Below are 27,829 nucleotides of genomic sequence, written 5' to 3'. Positions count from 1 at the left end.
AAACACAAAAAAGGAATATAAATTAATTGATTGCAATATATTATTCGCGTAATTAATCCCTTGCTTTTCGCAGTACACGAAATGCGTCTGCCGATTACAAAGAGCACAGATGTGTGTTTGATGTACACGAGAGACGTTTTCCACACTGCAGACGTTTTGCTCTTTATTATTAAATTTGACCTCAAATTTTAAAGTATTATTACTAATTTTCACTAAGATACAGGTATATAAGGACTTGGCACGGCATGCGCAGAAAATGTAATTTAGAACTAGCAAATTTACCATTTTTTCCTATGCACATGTATATTAGAACGTGGTAAATAATTCATTTATTATTTATTTTATTATCACTATTTATTTATTTATTGTTCTTTTTATTATTTAAGCTTAATTAAAATAATATATTTTTCAAATTTGTCAATTATTTTAAATTTCACTAATTTTCATGTATTTATATATATTATGTAATATTTAAGTTTAATGAAAATAATATCATTTAAATTATTAATTATTTTATTAAAATTTACTAATTTTAATATATTTATTTTTACACTTTACAACTGCAGTGCTGTGCATTGTGTCGACTTTTTATTTTAATTTGGAGTTTTAATAATTTTGTGAAAATCATGGATAAGAGAGAAATATGGATCGCAAATAATGAGTTTGGAACAAAAATGAAAAAATACTTTTACCTAACGCGTGACGGTTATTTTTTGTTCAAAATACAAAACTTGACAAATTTTTGCACAGCAATTTTAGATTTGCATGAATTTGCAATAAATTTGCAATTATACTAATATCATACAAAATCTAATATCATTTATAAGCTTTTATCGTCTCTTTCAATACAAAAAAATTATGTATATTTGAAAATATAAAAATCATTGTCTTTTATTAACGTACCTATTTATACTTATACAAATGCAACACACTATCGATTATATAAGTTTCAAAATAATAGATATTAATAGATGGCAAATTTATTACGTCATATTTTGCATATACTTAAAGTGTTAAAAAAAGTTATTAAATTAATTAATTTTTTTATTTTAAGATTTATTAATTTTTTTGCACCAATTCAAATTGTTGCAGTCACAAAATTTTCTTACTTTATTATTTATGATAATTTATACAATAAATATCGCAGAAAAATAATAGATATATTTTATTCATCGTTGATTCTCAATTGTCGAACATGTATGTATATATGTATATGTCAATAACATCCTATTATCTATTATGTTGGTCTGAATCTGTAGATTGATCTGTAGGTGGATTATATATTATGATAATTTCTACAGCATATTTCACGTTTTCATTTATGTGTTCTACTATTTAAAATAAGACAGAAACTGTAAAATTTTTACTTTGATTTTTTGTGAATAAATGTCTCAATAAACACTTAATTCAAGTTAATATAGAAAATTGTAAATTATACATAATTGTTATCTGAAAATATCTCACAATGCCCTTTATTTTTACAATGGTATATGTTATACACTAACTAGCGATTATGTTAGGGCGCGTATGTTTTTTACACATTACAATTCACTTTGGAACTAATCCCAAATTGCTTATTTTGTCCCGATATAAACAATTCAACAAAATCTTTTATCATGTCCAACATCTGAAAAAGTTAATTAAACATGAATAAAGATTAAATGTAAACAAGGATCTAATTATAAATTAAAAAATGAGAAATGTACATTTCTCTTCTTTCTATACACATAAAATGTAATTTATTAATTCCTTGTCAATTTACAAATATATTAATAACTTAAAATTAATAGAAGTAATAAATAAGTTTTAACCTGTTCAGTTCTTATTTTGATGATGTCATGATGTGTACAAGACTTGTAATCTGATAGATAATCATGAAGACAATTCGGAAAATTCTCGTCTTTTATATAAAAACATCGTGCATTTTCGAAATTATTCGTGACGCTGTAAACAATTAAAATTTTATCTTAATCATATGAAAAAAAAAAAAAAAAATTATATACGTATGCGTATAATAAGAAAAGAAAAATTATCGAGAAATAATGATAATGTCGATTCTAAATATATATCTATACTTACCATTTTTGTTTCCAAAATACACAGAATCGATTAAAAACCTGTAGTACATCGCAACGTAGACCAAGCCTTCTAGCCACGCTATGAAATATTGCATATACAATGATATCTTGACCATATTTGGTTTGTAAAACCTGAGCCAGGTATAATACAGAACAAATTGATCAAAGCGAGAGAATATTAAGAACAGTATATAATATATACATATATGGTCCATAATTATATATATTATAATCTCTAATAACTTACATAATCTATACAAATCCATTTGATATCTTCGGGTGCAAATGAGGAGATACATGCTCGAAAGTTCAAGATGCTAAATATATATTCCTGGAGTGTATTCATAATCTGCGTACTTTCTGTTTCATCCCATTGATTATCTGCGATATTGTTGGTTTTCCAATAGGAAAAAGTTTCTTCAGAAGTGGAGAATATCGAATGGTTCGGATGCTTCACTCTGAGACAATTCAGTACCTCTTGTGCGATTGAATCCAATGATGCACTTACATTCGTGTAACATACATCTTTTCGAGGTTGAATACCTTGTGCTATGAAAGTACAAACTTCTTCCAATAGCTGAACTCGTTCAAGTTTTACTTTATATCTGTCCAACTCATTTCGTATCGAAGATAGCTTCTCATAGTGAGACATTTCTATATTACAAAATTCTTGGATTGAATTGCAATCAATTTTCCTAAAAAATTTATACATATTAAATTATTAATTAATGAATAAATACAATAAAAATTGTAATAATAGTAGCATTATAATATATATGAAGATCATACTGTGGAAATTGTGTTAACAAGCATTTAATCTCCTCAATAATAAACATATATTTCAGCACATTTATAGGCTTATTTATACGTTTAAAAACAAGTAAATTTTCATTCAAACGGTTTGCATATTTATCGATATTACCACTGAATTTTTTTACATCATCGAATTCCAATACTACATTATTAATTGAATCATCGAAATAATTTTGATTTGATTTTTTATTGTAATAATAATCATGAAAAAGAATTAGAGACAAATAATTTCGTAATTGTGTCGCAGAATTTATGCCCATTGTAACAAAGTTTATGTTTTCTTCATTTTCTTCTTTTTTAAGTCTTTCATATCTTTTCTTCGTAAAGGGCCATCTGAAATATGACCATAAAATATTGTAATAAATATTTGATAATGATACTTAGTGTTGTGTCAAGATTATTTTAAAATTAGCTGGATAAAGGTGAGATAAAAGTATGAAAATTCATCTTAGATAGGATAAAGATGATTTTGTTTTAAGTATATCTAGATAAAAGATATAATTATATGACGAATTATTTAGATAATTGTTTAGATAATAATTTTTAAGGCTGTTTATGTAAACACAGTTATACAAAAAATATAAATTATAAAACGGATACAACAATATATTTATATTTTTATTTATAAATTTTTATCGCTTTTCTGTCTACTTTAAGTATTCTTATGTGCTATGATTCTAAACCAAAATTATTTGAATATTATTTTAGATAAATAATATAGTAAAAGTAGTACTTTTTTTTTATCTACTTGTAAGATGCAAATATAAAAGATAATACATATTTTTATTATCTATATGCAGATAAGATGACGCCATAGTTCTTCTATTTAATTTTATTTAGATAACACACAGCAAACTTTGATGATAGTAAACAATGTGATTGCACAAGTAATGTTTCAAATTAATAAATTTTTTGAAGTATACAATTTAAAGCATGAGTACATGTATGTCAATTCTTTTTATACTTTAATCAGAAAAATTAAAATATGTAACATTCAATATTAATTTGTAATAAATTTATACTTGGATGAATAACATTTGTTTTAAATTTATTTTTTAACTACATATTCTTAAAAGTATATTAAAACTATATTTTCAAATTTTGATTTTAATATGTATATTTCGTAATTCTATACGTGTACTCGTATTCTATATGGAATTAGTAAACATTAATGTGCGTGTGTGTATGTATGTATATATTAAGTTTCTTTTTAAATATTTTGTACAATAATTTTTTCAAAAGCATATTTACATACAATGTCGACTGTGCTTATATATGTTATATGGCACGTTTTTACTTTTATAAAGATTTTATTGTGAATTCAATGCTATTTATAAAAAAGAACCGATAGAAAAATATCAAATCTGTTTGTTTCTATCACAAATATATATCATATATATAATTTTTATATTTAAAAATGCAATTAAATATATTGAAGAATACACATTATAATAAATAAACCAAGTTACTTTTATGTTGTATTTTTAATAATTAAATTTAAAAAAAAATTATTTAATGACTGAATATTTTTCGACCGATATATATATATAGGCTAATTAATATTTATTTAATTAATCACACAACGTTTCTTATAATTTTTGTTATTCTCAAACGTTACTGTTAAGTGTGCGAAGGACCAAAATTATATGGTCGAAACACCGTGGTCAAAACATTGTGTGATTAATTAAATAAACATCAATTAACAAATGTCGGTTGAAAAATATTTGGTCTTTTAATTTATGACAGCCGAAAATTAAGAGTTCTTATCAGAATATTATATTTAACGTTTACATCCATATATATATATATATATATATGTATATGTATATTATATATGTATATATATAACGGGTAGAGTTTGCCAAAATTATTGAGCAATAGAAAAAATGAAAGCGAATAATTTAATATGCAACATATCTAATTTTTCTAATATTTTGTATTTGTTATATATTTATAATATACGTTCTTCGCAGAAGTGATATACATTGTGCGACAGGCGTTAATGAGACAAAATAACAAAAAGATTTACAAATTACAAGAATTACTTCTGAAATAACTTTTTTTCCAAGAACTTGTTATATGTGGTTGCTGCATAACGAAATTTCTTGCACACGCATCGAAAGTTAATGATATCTTCAATAGTGATAACATTATAGCCGAGAATGATGGCTATGATCTCTTCTGGTAAGCTCGTTATCTTACAATCAGACATTATGAAAAACGAAACACAAGAAAGGAATATAAATTAAAGTGATTGCAATATACTATTCGCGTAATTAATTCCTTGCTTTTTGCAGTACACGAAATGAGTCTGCCGATTACAAAGAGCACAGATGTGTGTTTGATGTACACGAGAGACGTTTCCACACTACGGACGGTCTGTTCTTTATTATTAAATTTGACCCCAAATTTTATAGTCTTATTGCTGGTTTTCACTAAGATACAGGTATAAGAATTTGTCACGGCATGCGCAGCAAATGTAATTAAGAACTAGCAAAAATTACAACTTTTTTCTGTGCACTTGAAAGATAGAACGTGGTAAATAATTTATCTCTAAAAACTCACCTTTAAAAAAAGGTACAAAAAGGCGACCAGTTAAGGGCACGCCATTAACAAAAATTATCCATTGCAAACCCATGTAGAATCCTATCCTATTGCAAACCCATGTAGAATCCTATGAAAAATTAATCATTGCAAACCCATGTAGAATCCTAGGCAAAATTAACCATTGCAAACCCATGTAGAATCGTACCCATTGCAAACCTATGTAGAATCCTATGAAAAATTAACCATTGCAAACCCATGTAGAATTGTATTAAATATTATCCATTGCAAACTTATGTAGAATCCTACATTGCAAACCCATGTACAATAGAATTGTATGAAAAATTATCGATTATAAACCCATGTACAATCGTAACAAAAGTAATGAAATAAAAAAAAAATTGCGCCAAGTGAAAGTAGAAACTTGTACCAGTGGAAAATTAAAGTTGCAGACATATATAGAGTTGTATAATGAATCAGTAAAAATTTCAATTTGCAAATGTAGAATCGTACCATAAAAAAACTTATCTTTTAAAAAAAAAGATAAACTAGATGCCAAGTCCATGCGCCATGTGAAAAAGAAATAAAAAAATTTTATTAAAAAAACTGGGCGCGCTGCTAAGTTTCAAAATTACAATGCACCTTAAAGTAACATTAATTAATTTAAACACAAAACATATTTTAACTGTAATGAGTTTAAAAGTAACAATTTAATTTTAATATTGTTAGAATATTATTTAGCAGCGCTTCCAGTTTTTTTAACTAAAATTTTTTTATTTCTTTTTCACATGGCGCATGGACTTGGCATCTTGTTTATCTTTTTTTTTAAAAGATAAGTTTTTTTATGATACGATTCTACATTTGCAAATTTAAATTTTTACTGATTCATTATACGACTCTATATATGTCTGCAACTTTAATTTTCCACTGGTACAAGTTTCTACTTTCACTTGGCGCAATTTTTTTTTTATTTCATTACTTTTGTTACGATTGTACATGGGTTTATAATCGATAATTTTTCATACAATTCTATTGTACATGGGTTTGCAATGTAGGATTCTACATAAGTTTGCAATGGATAATTTTTAATACAATTCTACATGGGTTTGCAATGGTTAATTTTTCATAGGATTCTACATGAGTTTGCAATGGTTAATTTTTCATAGGATTCTACATAGGTTTGCAATGGGTACGATTCTACATGTGTTTGCAATGGTTAATTTTGCCTAGGATTCTACATGGGTTTGCAATGATTAATTTTTCATAGGATTCTACATGGGTTTGCAATAGGATAGGATTCTACAAGGGTTTGCAATGGATAATTTTTGTTAATGGCGTGCCCTTAACTGATCGCCTTTTTTTACCTTTTTTTAAAGGTGAGTTTTTAGAGATTATATCATTCATTTTTGTATATTTTTATGACCGGAATAGAACAATTATTAAACATGTTTATCTAAACTTCTTTGCTTAAAATGATGTGTACAATCATATCCTAGAATCCTGATCATTCCTCCTAAAGCACACTATTTATATAAATTTACCCATATGTGTGTGTGTGTGTGTGTGTGTACTAATGTCGAGCATTTTTTATACATTTTCTATTAAATTTAGATAAAAGTTGCAGGATTTCGAAAAAGAAAAAGTTGACACAGACTTTTTCCTAAACGGCGATTTTCAAGGTTATTTAAAGGTCACTTATATTTTCAAAATAGAATTACCTTAATTTTTCTCATATAAATCGATTCCTCGCAATATTTACTATAAAAAGTTGTAAAGGTATAATTTTTACATAATCTTACATAAACTTCGAAATATTACAAATATTTTATTTTATGAAATATTTCAGTTTATGTAAAATTATGTTAACTATCTTTTAAATTATTCACTTTTAGCCATCTTACCCGTTACAACCTTTTATAGTGAATATTGCAACAAATTGGTTTATATATATAATATATATATAACATCAGTTATTATTAATTGATGTTTACATTTATTTTTAGACTTACTAGAGCTCAAATGCTCCACATTTTTTGCAAAAACTGTTTATTCTACAGATTTCAAATATGCTTTTAAATGATGATTGAATATTTCCTTTTTTTAATTATTTTTATTATTATTTTTCAATCTCAATCAACTTTTATAACTTTATGCCAGCACGATACAAATACATGTGTCTTTATTTTTTCTATTATTTTCATTATTATTTTTTAATCTCAATCAACTTCTATAACCTTATGCCAGTAGGATACAAATACATGTATGTCTTTATTATTGTATCAACTCTTGTCTTTTCCATGTAACCATGTCTTCATAGTTTGAATTATTCCTTCATCTTCTCAATCTTTCGCAGAGATTTAATTAATTAAATACACTTCACACGAAATAAAGTTTGCTGGAAGATATACAGCAAACGATAACTGTAAAAACATGATTACGTGGAAAGAACAAGAGTTGGTACAGTAAAGGCAAGTAAGTAAGTACATGTAATGTATCGTATTGGCATAACGCTATATCCGCGGAGCAGATAATGTGGCTGTAGAGGTAGTCTGCAGTGCAGCTAATGTAGACGTAGATGTTGATTGAGATAATTGTCTAATATAAAATAGAATTTAAAAATTTAGTTTAAAAAGCTGTTGCATATATAAATAAAGTTTATTTTTTCTAAATGGAATATGTTTAATTAATGAATTTTTTAAGTTTATGTTTAATAAATTTTTTAAGTCTGTATTCAATAATTTTATTCATTTGATAAATACATGTATGTCTTTATTTTGATGTTTAATATAATTAGAAATTCATTATTAATTAGATATGTAAACTATAAATTCATATATAATATTTGAAAATATATGTGAATATTTAAATTTTTATCTTCTCCTTCCTCTCCTTCAATCTCTTTAATATCAATATGTGTATGTGTGTACACGCGCGCACATTTGTACGTATTTATTTAATTATTGGATAGTTGAGAGTACTTAATTGATAAAAAATTATGACAATAATAATCCTTTTGTTTTTTTTTCTTATTATTTACTCAGATTTTTTTGTCTATCTTATAAGATAAACACTTTAGAGATTGAATATTTCAAGTAAACTAATTGTAAGTAAATTTCACATTAATGCATATAGATGTTTAATCATGAATGTACTAAATAAGTACACAAGACGAACAGTGAGTGAGTGAGTGAGAATGAGAGAGAGTGTGTGTGTGTGCGTGTGTGTGTGAGAAGAGAGAGAGAGAGAGAGAGAGAGAGAGAGAGAGAGAGAGAGAGAGAGAGAGAGAGAGAGTTAGCCAACATAATGTAACCCGCACGCTGCCGATATGGCGGAGCGCCACTATCGCCATCTGTTGTAAAACGTGCGAGATGGACAAAATTACCACTACATGCATCTTGCATGTGTTGTGTACGTGTGATATATGTGTGCGCATGTGTTGTATACGTGTGAATACGTGTAGCACGATACTACTATGTATGCGTGGTCGATGATGATAATAATCAAGAGACACGGTAGTGTCTCGCGACCAGTTAAGGGCGTAGCGGAGACACCGTGTATCTTAACGCGAGTCGGACATTTGAGTCTTTATAATATTTCGAATCCTCAATAATGGCTGAAGCAATCGAGTTTATACTAGACTTAATCGATAGATTGAGTTCGAATTATATAATAAAAGTGTCTTTATTTCTGCTCTACGTGATTTGTAAGCAGAGATATATAAATGCAAAGTCGAAATATGAAAAATTTCTATTAAGAAACGTCCCCGTCATCATTATCATCATTATCATCATCATTATCATCATCGACCACGCATACATAGTAGTATCGTGTTACACGTATTCACACGTATACAACACATGCGCACACATATATCACACGTACACAACACATGCAAGATGCATGTATTGGTAATTTTGTCCATCTCGCACGTTTTACAACAGATGGCGATAGTGGCGCTCCGCCATATCGGCAGCGTGCGGGTTACATTATGTTGGCTAACTCTCTCTCTCTCTCTCTCTCTCTCTCTCTCTCTCTCTCTCTCTCTCTCTCTCTCTCTTTCTCACACACACACGCACACACACACACTCTCTCTCATTCTCACTCACTCACTCACTGTTCGTCTTGTGTACTTATTTAGTACATTCATGATTAAACATCTATATGCATTAATGTGAAATTTACTTACAATTAGTTTACTTGAAATATTCAATCTCTAAAGTGTTTATCTTATAAGATAGACAAAAAAATCTGAGTAAATAATAAGAAAAAAAAACAAGGATTATTATTGTCATAATTTTTTATCAATTAAGTACTCTCAACTATCCAATAATTAAATAAATACGTACAAATGTGCGCGCGTGTACACACATACACATATTGATATTAAAGAGATTGAAGGAGAGGAAGGAGAAGATAAAAATTTAAATATTCACATATATTTTCAAATATTATATATGAATTTATAGTTTACATATCTAATTAATAATGAATTTCTAATTATATTAAACATATCAAAATAAAGACATACATGTATTTATCAAATGAATAAAATTATTGAATACAGACTTAAAAAATTTATTAAACATAGACTTAAAAAATTAATTAATTAAACATATTCCAAATTTAGAAAAAATAAACTTTATTTATATATGCAACAGCTTTTTATACTAAATTTTTAAATTCTATTTTATATTAGACAATTATCTCAATCAACATCTACGTCCACATTAGCTGCACTGCAGACTACTTCTACAGCCACATTATCTGCTCCGCGGATATAGCGTTATGCCAATACGATACATTACATGTACTTACTTACTTGCCTTTACTGTACCAACTCTTGTTCTTTCCACGTAATCATGTTTTTACAGTTATCGTTTGCTGTATATCTTCCAGCAAACTTTATTTCGTGTGAAGTGTATTTAATTAATTAAATCTCTGCGAAAGATTGAGAAGATGAAGGGATAATTCAAACTATGAAGACATGGTTACATGGAAAAGACAAGAGTTGATACAATAATAAAGACATACATGTATTTGTATCCAGCTGGCATAAGGTTATAGAAGTTGATTGAGATTGAAAAATAATAATGAAAATAATTAAAAAAATAAAGACACATGTATTTGTATCGTGCTGGCATAAAGTTATAAAAGTTGATTGAGATTGAAAAATAATAATAAAAATAATTAAAAAAAGGAAATATTCAATCATCATTTAAAAGCATATTTGAAATCTGTAGAATAAACAGTTTTTGCAAAAAATGTGGAGCATTTGAACTCTAGTAAGTCTAAAAATAAATGTAAACATCAATTAATAATAACTGATGTTATATATATATTATATATATAAACCAATTTGTTGCAATATTCACTATAAAAGGTTGTAAGGGTAAGATGGCTAAAAGTGAATAATTTAAAAGATAGTTAACATAATTTTACATAAACTGAAATATTTCATAAAATAAAATATTTGTAATATTTCGAAGTTTATGTAAGATTATGTAAAAATTATACCTTTACAACTTTTTATAGTAAATATTGCGAGGAATCGATTTATATGAGAAAAATTAAGGTAATTCTATTTTGAAAATATAAGTGACCTTTAAATAACCTTGAAAATCGCCGTTTAGGAAAAAGTCTGTGTCAACTTTTTCTTTTTCGAAATCCTGCAACTTTTATCTAAATTTAATAGAAAATGTATAAAAAATGCTCGACATTAGTACACACACACACACACACACACACACACATATGGGTAAATTTATATAAATAGGGTGCTTTAGGAGGAATGATCAGAATTCTAGGATATGATTGTACACATCATTTTAAGCAAAGAAGTTTAGATAAACATGTTTAATAATTGTTCTATTCCAATCATAAAAATATACAAAAATGAATGATATAATCTCTAAAAACTCACCTTTAAAAAAAGGTAAAAAAAGGCGACCAGTTAAGGGCACGCCATTAACAAAAATTATCCATTGCAAACCCATGTAGAATCCTATCCTATTGCAAACCCATGTAGAATCCTATGAAAAATTAATCATTGCAAACACATGTAGAATCCTAGGCAAAATTAACCATTGCAAACCCATGTAGAATCGTACCCATTGCAAACCTATGTAGAATCCTATGAAAAATTAACCATTGCAAACTCATGTAGAATCCTATGAAAAATTAACCATTGCAAACCCATGTAGAATTGTATTAAAAATTATCCATTGCAAACTTATGTAGAATCCTATATTGCAAACCTATGTACAATAGAATTGTATGAAAAATTATCGATTATAAACCCATGTACAATCGTAACAAAAGTAATGAAATAAAAAAAAAATTGCGCCAAGTGAAAGTAGAAACTTGTACCAGTGGAAAATTAAAGTTGCAGACATATATAGAGTCGTATAATGAATCAGTAAAAATTTAAATTTGCAAATGTAGAATCGTACCATAAAAAAACTTATCTTTTAAAAAAAAAGATAAACAAGATGCCAAGTCCATGTGCCATGTGAAAAAGAAATAAAAAAATTTTAGTTAAAAAAACTGGGCGCGCTGCTAAATAATATTCTAATGATATTAAAATTAAATTGTTACTTTTAAACTCATTACAGTTAAAATATGTTTTGTGTTTAAATTAATTAATGTTACTTTAAGGTGCATTGTAATTTTGAAACTTAGCAGCGCGCCCAGTTTTTTTATCTAAAATTTTTTTATTTCTTTTTCACATGGCACATGGACTTGGCATCTTGTTTATCTTTTTTTTTAAAAGATAAGTTTTTTTATGGTACGATTCTACATTTGCAAATTTAAATTTTTACTGATTCATTATACGACTCTATATATGTCTGCAACTTTAATTTTCCACTGGTACAAGTTTCTACTTTCACTTGGCGCAATTTTTTTTTTATTTCATTACTTTTGTTACGATTGTACATGGGTTTATAATCGATAATTTTTCATACAATTCTATTGTACATGGGTTTGCAATATAGGATTCTACATAAGTTTGCAATGGATAATTTTTAATACAATTCTACATGGGTTTGCAATGGTTAATTTTTCATAGGATTCTACATGAGTTTGCAATGGTTAATTTTTCATAGGATTCTACATAGGTTTGCAATGGGTACGATTCTACATAGGTTTGCAATGGTTAATTTTGCCTAGGATTCTACATGTGTTTGCAATGATTAATTTTTCATAGGATTCTACATGGGTTTGCAATAGGATAGGATTCTACATGGGTTTGCAATGGATAATTTTTGTTAATGGCGTGCCCTTAACTGGTCGCCTTTTTTTACCTTTATAATGATGACGGGGACGTTTCTTAATAGAAATTTTACATATTTCAACTTTGCATTTATATATCTCTGCTTACAAATCACGTAGAGCAGAAATAAAGACACTTTTATTATATAATTCGAACTCAATCTATCGATTAAGTCTAGTATAAACTCGATTGCTTCAGCCATTATTGAGGATTCGAAATATTATAAAGACTCAAATGTCCGACTCGCGTTAAGATACACGGTGTCTCCGCTACGCCCTTAACTGGTCGCGAGACACTACCATGTCTCTTGATATACTAACTAGCGATTATGTTAGTGCGCGTATGTTTTTTACACATTACAAATCACTCCGACTAATCCCAAATTGATTATTGTATGTCTTTTTATAATCATTCCAACAAAATCTTTTATCATGATCAACATCTGAAAGAGTTAATTAAACATGAAAAAAGATTAAATGTAAACAAGAATCTAATTATAATTTAAGGATTGAGAAATGTACGTTTCTTTTTTACTTTTATAACGATTTTATTGTGATTTCAATGTTATTTATAAAAAAGAACCGATAGAAAAATATCAAATCACAAATATATATCATATATATAATTTTAATATTAAAAAATGCAATTAAATGTATTGAAGAATACACATTATAATAAATAAACTAAGTTACTTTTATGTTGTATTTTTAATAATTAAATCTAAAAAAAATTATTGAATGATTGAATATTTTTCGACCGATATATATATATAGGCTAATTAATATTTATTTAATTAATCACATAACATTTTATATAATTTTTGGCCTTATTAAGTGTTACTGTTAAGTGTGCGAAAGACCAAAATTATATGGTCGAAACACCGTGGTTGAAACATTGTGTGATTAATTATATAAACATCAATTGACGAATGTCGGTTGAAAAATATTTGGTCTTTTAATTTTTGACAGCCGAAAATTAAGATATCTTATCAGTATATTATATTTAACGTTTACATTTTAAATTAAGAGTTTAACAAGGCTCTGTAATATAAATATAAATTTAAAGATATAAGACAGGCAGTAAGAGCCAACTCGCGGATGACAGTGCGTTATCCTAACGAAACTAAATTTTTCGTTAGGATTAAGTATCTATGCACAAGGCACCAAATATTTTACTTGGTCACGGCCAAGATTTAAAATATGAAATAATCTCATATTTGAGATTTAATTTCAATAACCCTTTCACCCCCCTACGGAAATAAGTAAATGCAAGAGAAAAATATAGATCCGAAAGTCGCTGAATCGGGAATTATGTTTTCATTTTATATATATATATATATATATATATATATTTATATATATATGTATATATATATAACGGTAGAGTTTGCCCAAATTATTGAGCAATAGAAAAAATGAAAGCGAATAATTTAATATGCAACATACCTAATTTTTCTAATATTTTGTATTTATTATATATTTATAATATACGTTCTTCGCAGAAGTGATATACATTGTGCGACAGGCGTTAATGAGACAAAATAACAAAAAGATTTACAAACCACAAGAATTACCTTTGAGATAACTTTTTTTCCAAGAACTTGTCATATGTGGCTGCATAACGAAATTGCTTGCACACGCATCGAAAGTTGATGATATCTTCAATAGTGAGTACATTATCGTCGAGAATGTGGCTTATCATCTCCTCTGGTAAGCACGTTATCTTATAATCAGACATTATGAGAAACAAAACAAAAAAGGAATGTAAATTAAAGTGATTGCAATAAACTATTCGCGTAATTCCTTGCTTTTCGCAGTACAAGAAATGCGTCTGCCGAATACGAAGAGCACAGATGTGTGTTTGATGTACACGAGAGACGTTTTTCACACTGTAGACGTTCTGTTCTTTATTATAAAATTTGACCTCAAATTTTAAAGCATTATTGCTTGTTTTCACTAAGATATAGGTATAAGGACTTGCTACGGCATGCGCAGAAAATGTAATTTAGAACTAGCAAATTAACCGTTTCTTCCTATGCGCTTGAAAGATAGAACGTGGTAAATAATTTATTTATTATTTATTTTCTTATCATTATTTATTTATTTATTGTTCTCTATACATATAAGCTTAATTAAAATTATATATTTTTTCAAATTTATCAGTTATTTTAAATTTTACTAATTTCTATGTATTTATATTATGTATTATTTAAGCTTAATTAAACTAATTTTATTTTAAGTTATCAATTATTTTATTAAATTTTACCAATAATATTCATGTATTTATGTTTTACAGTTTAAAACTTCAGCTGCTGTGCATTGTCAAATTTTCTTGATAAGAAAAAAAGGGAAAGAGAGAGATTTACATTTTTCATTTTTCAAATTTTTACAGATAAAATTCTCAGCTAAAATAAAATCCTCGACTTACGATACAAATATATAATAATTGATGTATGTACATAGTTTATATAAGACTATTCTACAATTTTATGTAGTTTTATTTGCGCATATATACGGGGTGAATATATTCTAGAAATCTAAACTTTATAAGAATATAAAAATTCCATCGATTAATTACAAACTCAAAATGAACAGATTACGCGAACTCAACGCGGATGTTTGTGCGTTGAATATTGAAAATTAATTTTTTTTATTACGTCTATTAATAGCACGTGTACGAGGCACGTAGTTTTCCTAGCACATTGCTAAGACTATTTAGGAATAAATTTTAATTCGATATTTTAATTTCTATGTTCTCTTTTGATCATTTTAAAGAGATGTAGAACAGAAAAATATATCGGTCCAAAAGTTGCCAAATCGGGAAATTAGGAATTAAAATTGAGTTTTGAAAAGAACCAGATTGAGATTTATTTTTAAACGGTCTTAGCACTATGCTAAGCAAATTTCGTGCCTCGTGCACAATTATAAGTCATAGCAAAAAAATTACTTTTTGCTATCTAACGCACAAACATTTGCATTCGGCTCGCATAGCCTTGTTTATTTCTAGACTGAATTGATTATTCATTTAGCATAACTCTGTTCATATATTTAAAAAGTTTATATTAATCTTTAAAAGAAAACTAAATAATAATAATCAATTTATCAGTGTGTCACTTACCTCTTTGGTAGCATTTAGGGAGGTGCAAAGATATTTTATGAAATTGAAATAAATGTATCATTATACAATAATTTAAAATAATTATTTATCTTGTTAAACTTGTCGCAAATCTTGCGTTTCAGAATGACCTTATTATAAATATGTTCTATATCTAAGTGTGGAGTATATTTGCTGTTCTAAGCATGTGTGTTTCAATTATGTATTTTTTTTTATATTTTTAGATATATAAAAAATTTTGGTATTAGTCTTTGTACAATCATCTGATTTTAATATATTTCCTGATATAGAATAAGAAGGCCACACACTTGAAACATTATGTATAAAATTCTTTATGCTTTATTCTTATATGATATTTCATAGATGTGTGTTTCAATAGATGATAGGATGAAATTTTTATCACAGATATCGCATGTTACACGTTGTTTGTTATACTTTCTAAATTAATGCCACCATTGAAAAGATCCTCTGCATAAAAGAAAGATTATATATTAGTTGTAGGAATTAGTAAAATTTTAAAGTCTTGCTTAAATTTTGCATAAATTTGCAAAATCTGTAATTATACTAACATCATACAAAATCTAATATCATTAATATAAGCTTTTATTGTCTCCTTCAACACAAAAGAATTATGTATATTTCAAAATATAAAAATCATTGCTTTTTATTAACATACCTGTTTATACTTATGCAAATGCAACACACTATCGATTATAAGTTTCAAAATAATAGATATTAATAGACGGCAAATTTATATTACGTCATATTTTGCATGTACTTAAAATATTAAAAAAAAAGTTTATAAATAAATTAATTTTTCTAAATTTTAAAATTTATAAATTCTACTGCACTAATTCAAATTGTTGGAATCACAATTTTTCATACTATATTGTTTATATTAATTAATACACTAAATATAGCAGAGAGAATAATAAATATACTTTATTCATCGCGTTGATTCTCAATTGACATTGCATACAAAAATAGGGCATAGTATTTATCTATAAAAGTCGAAAATATATGTATAGTGCACTATTTATAAAGTGATCCACCCAAATTTTCAAAGTTTTCCAATCTCGCTGAAATTTGCAGAAAGTGTAGTTCTATCAAAAGTAAAATTATTCAAGTTGTTTGGCCCACATCATACAGGCTCTGTGTTAACAGGGACTTGAATTTTTATTATTTTGGCCGTTACGTCCAACTTTAAACGTTAATAAATTTCAGAAGACTACTTCGATTTTAAAAAATAAGATGTGATTTCGAAAGGTCTTTTTAATTTAATCTTGTAAAATTAGTTTTTTCTTTCAATAACAATTTATATTTAATTTAACTATATCTTGAAAACTAAAAGCCTGCACATCTTGGCCTTGGAAGCGTTAAAGGAGAAGATTTCTACTTTTTTTAAAGATTTTTTGAAGAAAATCGAAGATGTCTAAATTTGAGAAAAAATTGATTTTTCCTTTGTTTTTTGAAAATTTTATATAAATTGTTATTAAAAGAAAAAACTCTTAATTTTACAAGATTAAAGTGAAAACACCTTTACCCCTGTAGATTTATAATTATACCATTTTACATGGGTTTGCAATGGGTAATTTTTCACTAGTAACTTTTTCACCAACGCGCATAGCTTGACGTTTTTTTACAGTTTTTGAAAAGGTAAGTTTTTAAAGTAAACATTACTGGGAAAGATAATAAAATATTGATTTATGATTAATCTTAGTTGTTGAATTATGATATTGAAAATAATATGTAATTCTTAAATTGGAAGTAACAAATTCTGATTAAAACATTAAAAGTGTCTGATATTGTTGTTTGTATTTAAAGACATGACTTTGTAATAATATTTTTATATGTTTCGAAATGAAATCAGTTTAAATTGAGATTAGAAAGTGTACAGGAAATATAACCACTGTCTCGTGAGCGATAATAAATGTTTTAAATTTATATTATCAGTAGCTTTAATTTTTTGTTTTAGCATTTTAAAGATTAAATAATGAAGACATATGTGCGGTTCTCGGAGAAAAATAGAATTTAATTTACCTGCTAAATAAAATCAAATGCGCATGTAACAAGAATCAAATAGAATATGTAAATATATTAATTTAAGTACTTTGCAAATGCTATATGAAAAGAATAATTTATTTTCATAAACTTGAATAGAAATGTTTTTTCATATCAAATAGAATTGTTTTTTTTATATTTTACTTCATCATTCAAAGAAACTTAAAAAGAGATTTGAAAATATTTTTCAATTTAACATACGAATTTTTTATTATATTACTATTTAAAAATTTGACAGAGCAAATATTCTTTTATTATAATAATGCATTTAACTAACTGACTGTATTACTACGACGTAAATTAATTACGACAATTATTGTAATTGGATTTGCACAATAGTTGGAGATTGTCTAAAAAAATATTATTTATTTCTATTCTTTATTATATATAATTTCAGTTTTATATATTAATGATTTATCTGTTTATAATGTAACTAAGGAATAAAAGTAAAATATTTCTGCTGAAAGATTCTTGAGCCAAAATTTGTGATACATTTAGATAATAATAAAATCGAAACGAAATAGCTGTTACACAATTCAAATCTGTAAAATAACAGCGATTGCGGCATACTCATCTTTGATGCAGAATTATGTACAATTATGATATATTAAATAATATAATTTTATATCTTATAAATATTAATTCTTATATATCTCATTGTTATATACTGGTCGTAAAGTTAATTTTTATTTGAAACATATATTGTATTTAAATATATTGCGAAATTTAGACATATTGTAAATATAATATACGTTTTGTATCAATGCAAATAAAATAATGACAATCAGTTTAATAGTTTAATAGTTAGCTGAAATTAATACATGTGTCATTTGTTAGTTTTTTATATAAGTAGGTACGCATATCTATAATTAATTATTACATAAGTTTTTTAAATGATGAAATTAAGTTAAAATTAAGTTAAATAATGATTAAAGTGCTGACAATGCAATCGATATTTAGTTTTAAGTCTTTGAATGTTATTATTTTTGAGAAATCAATCATAATCGAGAAGCAAAATGGATCAACACGCGATAACATAAAATCTCTTTTATAACAAACATTTTGGAATAATTATATAAATTTCTGTATATTTTTTTGTTATTTATATATTTACATATATTTCTCCTTTTTCTATAATATAAGTTGCAATAATTAAAATATGTATTATATCCAAGCTTCTGTGTGGAGCCTTGAGAGAAGAGACACAGGTAATATGCGGTTATTTTGATAACAACATGAAAGAATTAGAATTTGATTAAATTTAAGTATTTTTAGAAATATAAATTTGATAAACGATACATGATGAATTATGTTCATCACACATAGACGTCGTCACGCATTATCAGTTTATACGAAACAAAACGGATCGACAAATATTATTAACATATATTCTGCTTTTGGAAATAAAGAATAATGTATAATTAAATAAATTATACATGCAATTATTTTGAATATATATATATAATAATATTTTTGATATATTTTAAAATTATCAAAAACAAGTGCTATATGAAAAGAATAATTTATTTTTTTAAACTCTTGAGTGTGGAATTTACATTTGTTCACATTTTAACTATAAGATATTCAATTAAAAATAAATTGAATAAAAAAAATAGAAGTTATAATAGATATAATATATCACATTTATCGAAACAATTTACAAATTTTGTAATTATTTAAATAGATATGAGCAAAATTTTATCTTCAGTTAAATATGCCTGTTAGACTATATTACAACGACATAAATTAATTATTATAATTATTACAATAATATAGCATATATACAATAGCTAGTGATTGTCTCGAGAAAAGAAGAAAATATTTATTTCTATTTCTTTTTTATATCTGTTTAATATCCTAAAGATTTATCTAATAATAATTAAGAGAAACAGATAAAATTATTTTGCCTTAGTACTGTAGAGTTTGTGATATACATCATGTATATGTACCTTATATATGAATTATACAATAAATTGTATCAAAGTATTACATATTTTTATATTTTTAAATTAAATATTACATATATTTTGACGGCACACATATGCATTCATGTAGTTTAAGTTGCGATAATAAACACTAATTGGAAACAACAAAAAAGTATCGATATATGTTCTAACGACTTCTGATTAAAACTTTGAAAACGTCTGATATACTGTTGTTTGTATATAAAGACATGACTTTGTAATAACATTTTTATATGTTTCGAAATAAAATCAGTCTAAATTGAGACAAGGAAGTATACAGTAATTATAACCACTACTGTCTGGAGGGCGATAACGAACGTTTCAAATTTATATAATCAGTAACTTTCTTTTTTGCTTATTTGACGTTTTAAAGATTAAATAATTAAGAAGACATATGTGCGGTTCTCGGAGAAAAATAGACATTAATTATTCTGCCAAATAAAAACAAGAATCAAATAAAATGTAAGTATATTAATTTAAGTACTTCGCAAACATATCCTTTGATTATACTTTGCATATTTTTATGTATAACAAATGAGATATTTCTTTCACATATGACTGACACGATACGCATTTCTTACACTTACAGATCGAGAAGAAACGATGAATATAATCTCCAAATTTCTCTCATTTTATGTGAGAATATATTTTTTATATATTAATTCCAATAAATATATTTGTAAGAGCTACGTAAATTTAACTCTCTACCATTCAACGTTGCATTTGTTGTGTCAAGAAAAGATATTTTTATAAAGATAAATAAAAAGATGATTAAGTTCAAAATTTCCGCACCAGGCAGAATCATTTTATCAGGGGACCACACGGTGACGTTTGGAAATCATTTTGTTGTGGCCGGCTTAGATCTTCGCACCAATCTAGAATTCTGCGAACTATCAGATGAGCAAACTAACATTAGAGTAGAGTTTCAGGATTATGAGAAGGATGTACCTTTACAAGAAGTTCAATGCTTATCTTCTCGACTTATTCGCGAAAACTTGTTTTCCGATCAAGTCAATTTGCTTAAAGAAGTGAATTCCTTTATCAACGTAAACAATATGTGGGAGAAAACCGAGCAGAAAATTAGCTTACTAATGCTCTTTTTCTTACTTTGTACTGTTACTTACAAAGAGCATCTTGTCATAAAACCTTTTCGATTACACGTGTCCACTGAAATTCCTTTTGAAAATGGTCTTGGCGGTTCGACATCATTCGTGGTTTGTCTGGCAGCGTGTTTTCTTCATTGGAAGCGTCTACAGAGTGGTGTTCATATTAGATTTAATGAACAAGACTTAGAGAAGATTGAAGAATACACTAGATCTTGTGAGGGCATTTTGCAAAAGGATGCATTAGCAACGATCGATGCCAAAGTTTGCGTATATGGCCGTATAAATAAATGCAAACATATTCATTCTAATGTTTATGATATGAAGTGTATAGATGTTGTTAAAACAGGAATAAAGATTCTATTGATCGGGACACATCTTTGCCTAACGGAAGCACAAAGATATAAGCAAATAGCAGATCTGATGTTGTCACGTAGCAATTTTAATTCTATTTTTAATGAATTGGACGAAATAGCAATAAATATATTTGATGACCTAAATTATATTAATAATAACATAGAAAATTCTGATGCTTACAATGACTTACAGGTATTTTTATATTTTTTTATTTAACAACGAAATTATTTTATTTTATGCTGTATTCCTTATTAGTTTTGCGGCGTGAAAAATTCTTTATTACAATGTTTCGCCAGAAACTGTAGGTACAATTTTATACCTAAAATTTTTCGTGTTTTACAGAGAGACATTAAGAAAAATCAACAAATGTTGTGCAAATATGATTTGTCGTATTTTGAATTTGATATTGTTTCCTGCCTTGGAAGTGGATTTAATTTGGCAGGAAAACTTACAGGTTTTAAAGGTAGTTATGTATACTTTCCGTTGCCACCAAAAATTACTAAGGAAGAAATCACACGTATTACAAATCTTTTCTCGTATAGAAAATGCAGTTACAAAATTGCTACAATAGGCTGTGACGGAGTGAGAATTGATATATAATTCTACTAAAATTATAACGATTATATATAAATAATTATTGCTAATTTGATAGAATACAAAAAGATGACGCAAAATTATTAACTTAATACTTGTTAAATTAAAAAAAAAACGGCAGTCTCTTAATAATATCGCATTGAATTATAAAATCAAAAGTAAGAAAACTTTGAGTTGAATTTTCTTATAAAATATATCAAAAAATATTAATTTTTTTAATTCTACTTTATTTTGCTTTAAAAATTTAAACAATGTTGCGCCGAGATCATGCGCTGCAATGAATATACAGAAATTTTTCCTGATTTATAAATTAAATAATATAAACATTTCTTTATAATTTTAATTATGTGAAGTAAATTTTGAATAAAAGATAAGTCGAATAATTTTAAATTATATTTTTCGGCAACGCTTAAGAAAGGAAATAATTAAATAAAATTTATTTATTTAGAATTGTGTATTAAATATATGTATATACATATACATATGTGTATCTGTTAGCTGCATGTTTAATTTTTGTGTTACATATTATATGGAGGATGTCTTATATACATACATATTTATATACATATATATACATACATATATATATATATATACAGGGTGTCCCTAAAGTTCGTTACCATCCCTAATATTTCGGAAATTAATCAAAATTTCGAAAAATTGCAAAACACGTGTTCGATTATTTCGCCCCTCAAAGGAGTCCAAGGGGGGTGATCCACCATTGAAAATCGATTTTTCGAAATTTTGATTCATTTCCGAAATATTAGGGATGGTAACGGACTTTAGAGACACCCTGTATATGTCTATGTAATATATAAAACTGATTAAATAATATTCATTTAGTAATTTTTTATTTGTTAAAAGACCGGGAGCAATAGTTCAAAATTTTCAATTTTTTATTATTCAATAATGCAATATAATTTGATGCACGAATTATAAAGTACATTATTGTTTATTTGTGATTTAATAACATATATTCTGCTTTAGGAAATATGGAATAATGTATAATTAAATAAATTATATATGCAATTATTTTGAAAAAAATATATATATATATATATTATATATATTTATATATATATATATATATATATATATAATAAAGTAATATTTATCGAAATAATATACAAATTTTATGTTGTTATATAAATAGATATTAGCAAAATTTTTTCTTGCGTTAATTATGCCTATATGAATATAACTATATTACATCGACGTAAATTAATTACGACAATTTATTATAATTTTTACAATATTATAAGATTTATAAAATAGCTAGAGATTGTCTTAAGAAAAGAAAAAAATATTTATTTCTATTTCTTATTTATATCTGTTTTACAAACTAATTATTATAAGATTTATTTTATATATAATAATTAGGAGATAAAAATAAAATTATTCTGCTTTAGTACTATTGCGTTTGTGATATACATCATATACATGACCGATATATATATATATATATATATATATATATAAATTATTTAATAAATTTTATCAAAGTATTATATATTTTCGTATCTTTAAATTAAATATATATATGTAATATTTAATTGCCATCAAAATGATGCATTTTGACATCAAAATGATGTCATAATAATTACTGTGGCTATTTGGGTATGTATTTATACATGTATTTTAAATTATGATAATAAACATTAACTGAAAACAACAAAAAAATATTGCTATTAACGAATTTTGATTAAAACATTAAACACGTCTGATATTGTTGTTTATATTTAAAGATATGACTTAGTAATAACATTTTTATATATTGCGAAATGAATTCAGTCTAACTTAAGACAAGAAAGTATACAGGAAATATAACCAGTATCTCGTGTGCGATAATGAACGTTTTAAATTTATATTATCAGTGGTTTTAATTTTGTGTTTTAGCGTTTTAAAAATTAAATACTTAAGAAGACATATGTACGGGTTCTTGGAGAAAAATAGAATTTAATTTACCTGCTAAATAAAATCAAATGCGCATGTAACAAGTATCAAATAGAATGTAAGTAAATTAATTTAAGTACTTTGCATACAAATCCATTTCATATATACTTTGCATATTTTTATGTATAACCGATGAGATATTTCTGCCGCATATGACTGACTCGTTATGTATTTCTTACGTTTATAGATCGAGAAGAAACGACAAATATAATCTCCAAATTTTTCTCATTTTATGAGAATATATTTTTTTATATATTAATTCCAATAAATATATTTGTGAGAGCTACGTAAATTTAACTCTCTACCATTCAACGTTGCATCAGTTTTGTCAAGAAGAAATATTTTCATAAAAATGAATAAAAAGATGATTAAGTTTAAAATTTCCGCACCAGGTGAAATCATCTTATCTGGGGAACACACGGTGATGTTTGGAAAACATTTTGTTGTGGCCGGCTTAGATCTTCGCACCAATCTAGAATTCTGCGAACTATCAGATGAGCAAACTAACATTAGAATAGAGTTTCAGGATTATGAGAAGGATGTACCTTTACAAGAAGTTCAATACTTATTTTCTCGACTTATTCGCGAAAACTTGTTTTCCGATCAAGTCAATTTGCTTAAAAAAGTGGATTCCTTTATCGACGTAAACAATATGTGGGAGAAACCCGAGGAGAAAATAAGCTTACAAATGTTCTTTTTCTTGCTTTTTATTATCATTTACGATATGGAGCACGAAGTAAAACCTTTTCGTTTACGCGTGTCCACTGAAATTCCTTTTGGAGATTGTTTTGGCAGTTCAACTTCGTTCGCGGTTTGTCTGGCAGCGTGTTTTCTTCGTTGGAAGCGTCTACAAAGTGGTGATTATATCAGATTTAATGAACAAGACTTACAGAAGATTGAACATTACACTAAATCCTGTGAGAACATAATGGTATATTCTACGTTTAAGCCGCTCGATGCCAAAGTTTGCATATATGGCAGTATAAATAAATGCATAAGTAATAATTATCAATCTTGTTCTATCGAGGAAACTATAAATTTAACAACAGGAATGAAGATTCTATTGATCGACACACATCGCTTACAATCAGACAAATACAGCATATATCTGCAAATGCTAGAGTTAAAATATTTCCGTCCTAGCTATTTCAATTCAATTTTAAATGATTTAGAGAAAATAGCAACAAGAATATTTAATGATCTTTATAATATTAATAATAATATAAAAGATCCTGATGCTTATAGCAACTTACAAGTATTTCTTCTATTTTTTCTTTTTATTTAACAATGATATTATTTTATTATATACAATATTCTTTAGTTTTACTGCGTTATGAAATATCTTTTATTACATAGTTTTTCGCCAGAAACTGTATGTACAATCTTATAACTAACGTTCTTCGTGTTTGCAGAGAGACATTAAGAGAAATCAACAAATGTTAAGCAGATATGACTTGTCGTATTTTGAATTTGATATTATTACCTGCCTTGGAGGTGGATTCAATTTGTCAGGAAAGCTTACAGGTTTTGGAGGCAGATATGTATACTTTCTGTTACCACCAAGAATAACACAGGAAGAAATCAAACGTATTACCAATTTTTTTTCGTATAGAAGATGCAGTTACAAAATTGCTACAATAGGCTGTGACGGATTGAGAATTAATTAATCCTACTAAAATTATAACAATTACATATAAATAATTAATTATTATTAAATTGATAGAATACAAAAAAGATAAAGCAAAATTACTAACTTGATATTTGTGAAATTTAAAAAAAAATTACGATTTCTTAATAATGTCGCATTGAATTATGAAATAAAAAGTGGGAAAACTTAGAATTGAAAATTCTTGTAAAATATATCAAAAAATATTAGTTTTTTTAATTCTTTATTTTGCTTTAAAATTATAAACGATATTGCGTCGAGATTATGCGCTGCAATGAATATACAGAAATTTCTTTTTGACTTATAAAAATAAATTAATATATGCAATGTTTCATAATTTAAATTATATAAAGCAATTTTTGAATAGAAAATAAATCAAATAATTTTGAATTATATTTTTTCGGCAACTCTTAAGAAAGGAAATAAAATTTATTTAATCTGAATTATGTATTAAAAATAGATATATATACATATACATATATCTGTTATTTACATAATTTCGGTGTTACATATTATCTGGAGCATATTTCATAGATAAATGTCTATGTAAAATGTACATATAACTGAGTAAATAATATTTATTTAATAATTTCTTTTTTTTTTAAATAGCAACTGGAAGCAATTTTCCAAAATTTTTAATTTTTTATTATTTAATAATGCTATATATAATTTAAGGCATGAATTATGAAGTACATTGTTTATTTGTAATTTAGTAACATATATTCTGATTTTAGAAATATGAATTAATGCATAATTACATAAAATATACATGCAATTATTTTGAATATATATATACATACATATATATATATATATACAATATATATATACATATATATATAAACTAATATTTTTGATATATTTTAGAATTATCAAAAACAAATAAAAAGTGAGCTATATGAAAGGAATAATATATTTAAACTTTTAAATATTAGTCTTTTTTTATATTTAACTTTACTATTCAAAGAAACTTCGAAAAAAAACGAAAACCTTGATAGAAATTTGAGAGTATTTTTCAATTTAACATACGAATTATTATATTATTATTTGATAAATTGACAGAGCAAATTTCCTTTTGCTATAATAATGCCTTTAACCAAATAACTGTATTACTACGACATAAATTAATTACGAGAATTATTATAATTGGATTTGCACAATAGTTGGAGATTGTCTGAAAAAAAGGATTTTTTACTTATTTCTATTCTTTTTTATAATTTCAGTTTTATGTACTAATGACTTATCGGTTTATAATTAATGTAACTAAGGAATAGAAGTAAAATATTTCTGCTTCAGGATTCTCGAGCCAAAATTCATAATACATTTAGATAATAATATTTAAGTCAAAATGAAAAAAGCTGTTATAATTGAGATCTGTAATTTAACAGAGATCGCGGTATATACATCTTTTATTTTCAAAATATATAATTCTATTATAATAAATAATATAATTTGATATAGATTGAAAATATTAATTCATATCTATAAATATGAATTTTGTGATGACAAAAAAGTGCATTTTTATTTAAAATGTATATTGTATTTAAATATATTATAAAATTTAGACATGTAAATATGATATACGGTTTGTGTCAATGCAAATAAAATAATAACAATTTATCTGATTGTTAACAAAAATTAAAATTATTGTTATAATTTTGAAAATTTGTTTCTATGTCCTTCTATGTATTTGTATCCATATCTATTATTATTATTACATATACGTTTTCGAATGTTGAATAAGTTAAGTTGAAGTTAAGATAAAGTTTGATTAAAGTTTTGAGATTGATATTTAGCTTTAAGTTTTCGAAACATTATTATTGTTGAGAAATTAATCATAATCGAGACGCGAAATAGATTAATATGGATAATATGGATAAAACATAAAAACTTTTTTATAATAACGAATATTTTCGATTAATTATATATATTTCTGTATATTTATTATTATACATTTATTTACATATTTACATATTTTTCTTCTTCTTATAATATAAGTTTCAATAATTAAATTACGTATTACTCAGGTTTGTGTGTGGAGCTTTTAAAGAAGGGATACAATATACGTTTATTTTGATGACAACAGGAAAGAATTAGAATTTGATTGAATATATGTATTTTTAGAAATATAAATTTAATAAAATGTACATAATCACACATAAATAACGTTCGCACCAACTTATGCAAAACGAAACGGATCGATAAATATTATCTCGATATTGGTATTTGTGTTATACATAAATATATACATTTTCTGAGTTCTTAATAAATATTTGTAAGAGCTACTGTACAATATACTATTTATTGTTCAA

At 25.8% G+C, this 27,829-nt stretch overlaps 4 protein-coding genes across 6 annotated transcripts in view; 3 read left to right on the top strand and 1 right to left on the bottom strand.

The window, feature by feature from the left end:
• Window positions 1–27,829, top strand: part of LOC114937423 (mevalonate kinase-like) — a 59,072-nt gene that overhangs the window by 14,396 nt on the left and 16,847 nt on the right. The window lies entirely within an intron of this gene.
• Window positions 1,078–14,603, bottom strand: LOC114935470 (uncharacterized). The gene is made up of 6 exons (XM_085488828.1): window positions 14,279–14,603; window positions 2,868–3,224; window positions 2,326–2,773; window positions 2,080–2,210; window positions 1,812–1,944; window positions 1,078–1,627 (listed from the first exon to the last, which is right to left on the bottom strand). The coding sequence occupies exons 1-6, from the start codon at window positions 14,440–14,442 to the stop codon at window positions 1,535–1,537; spliced, it is 1,326 nt and encodes a 441-aa protein (XP_085344954.1). The 5' UTR covers window positions 14,443–14,603; the 3' UTR covers window positions 1,078–1,534.
• Window positions 19,740–23,853, top strand: LOC114939456 (uncharacterized). Of its 3 annotated transcripts, none has more exons than XM_029313762.2 (4): window positions 19,740–20,306; window positions 20,434–21,496; window positions 21,647–21,767; window positions 21,847–22,890. In XM_029313762.2, exons 2-4 carry the CDS (start codon window positions 20,612–20,614, stop codon window positions 21,873–21,875), a joined length of 1,035 nt encoding a protein of 344 aa, XP_029169595.2. In that variant the 5' UTR covers window positions 19,740–20,306; window positions 20,434–20,611; the 3' UTR covers window positions 21,876–22,890. The 3 variants fall into 3 exon arrangements, with proteins under 3 accessions (XP_029169595.2, XP_029169596.2, XP_029169593.2); XM_029313763.2 differs by lacking the exon at window positions 21,847–22,890 and adding an exon at window positions 23,795–23,853 and having other exon boundaries at window positions 19,741–20,306; XM_029313760.2 differs by having other exon boundaries at window positions 19,741–20,306; window positions 21,647–22,890.
• LOC114935463 (uncharacterized) lies at window positions 24,204–25,705 on the top strand. The gene is made up of 2 exons (XM_085488827.1): window positions 24,204–25,106; window positions 25,264–25,705. Exons 1-2 carry the CDS (start codon window positions 24,204–24,206, stop codon window positions 25,516–25,518), a joined length of 1,158 nt encoding a protein of 385 aa, XP_085344953.1. The 3' UTR covers window positions 25,519–25,705.

This window comes from Nylanderia fulva, unplaced genomic scaffold, assembly GCF_048542155.1.
Source record: "Nylanderia fulva isolate GAGA-0341 unplaced genomic scaffold, ASM4854215v1 Scaffold72, whole genome shotgun sequence".
NCBI lineage: Eukaryota > Metazoa > Arthropoda > Insecta > Hymenoptera > Formicidae > Nylanderia > Nylanderia fulva.
The sequence above is the reverse complement of the archived record's forward strand: the minus strand, read 5'-3'. Positions and strand labels throughout refer to the sequence as shown.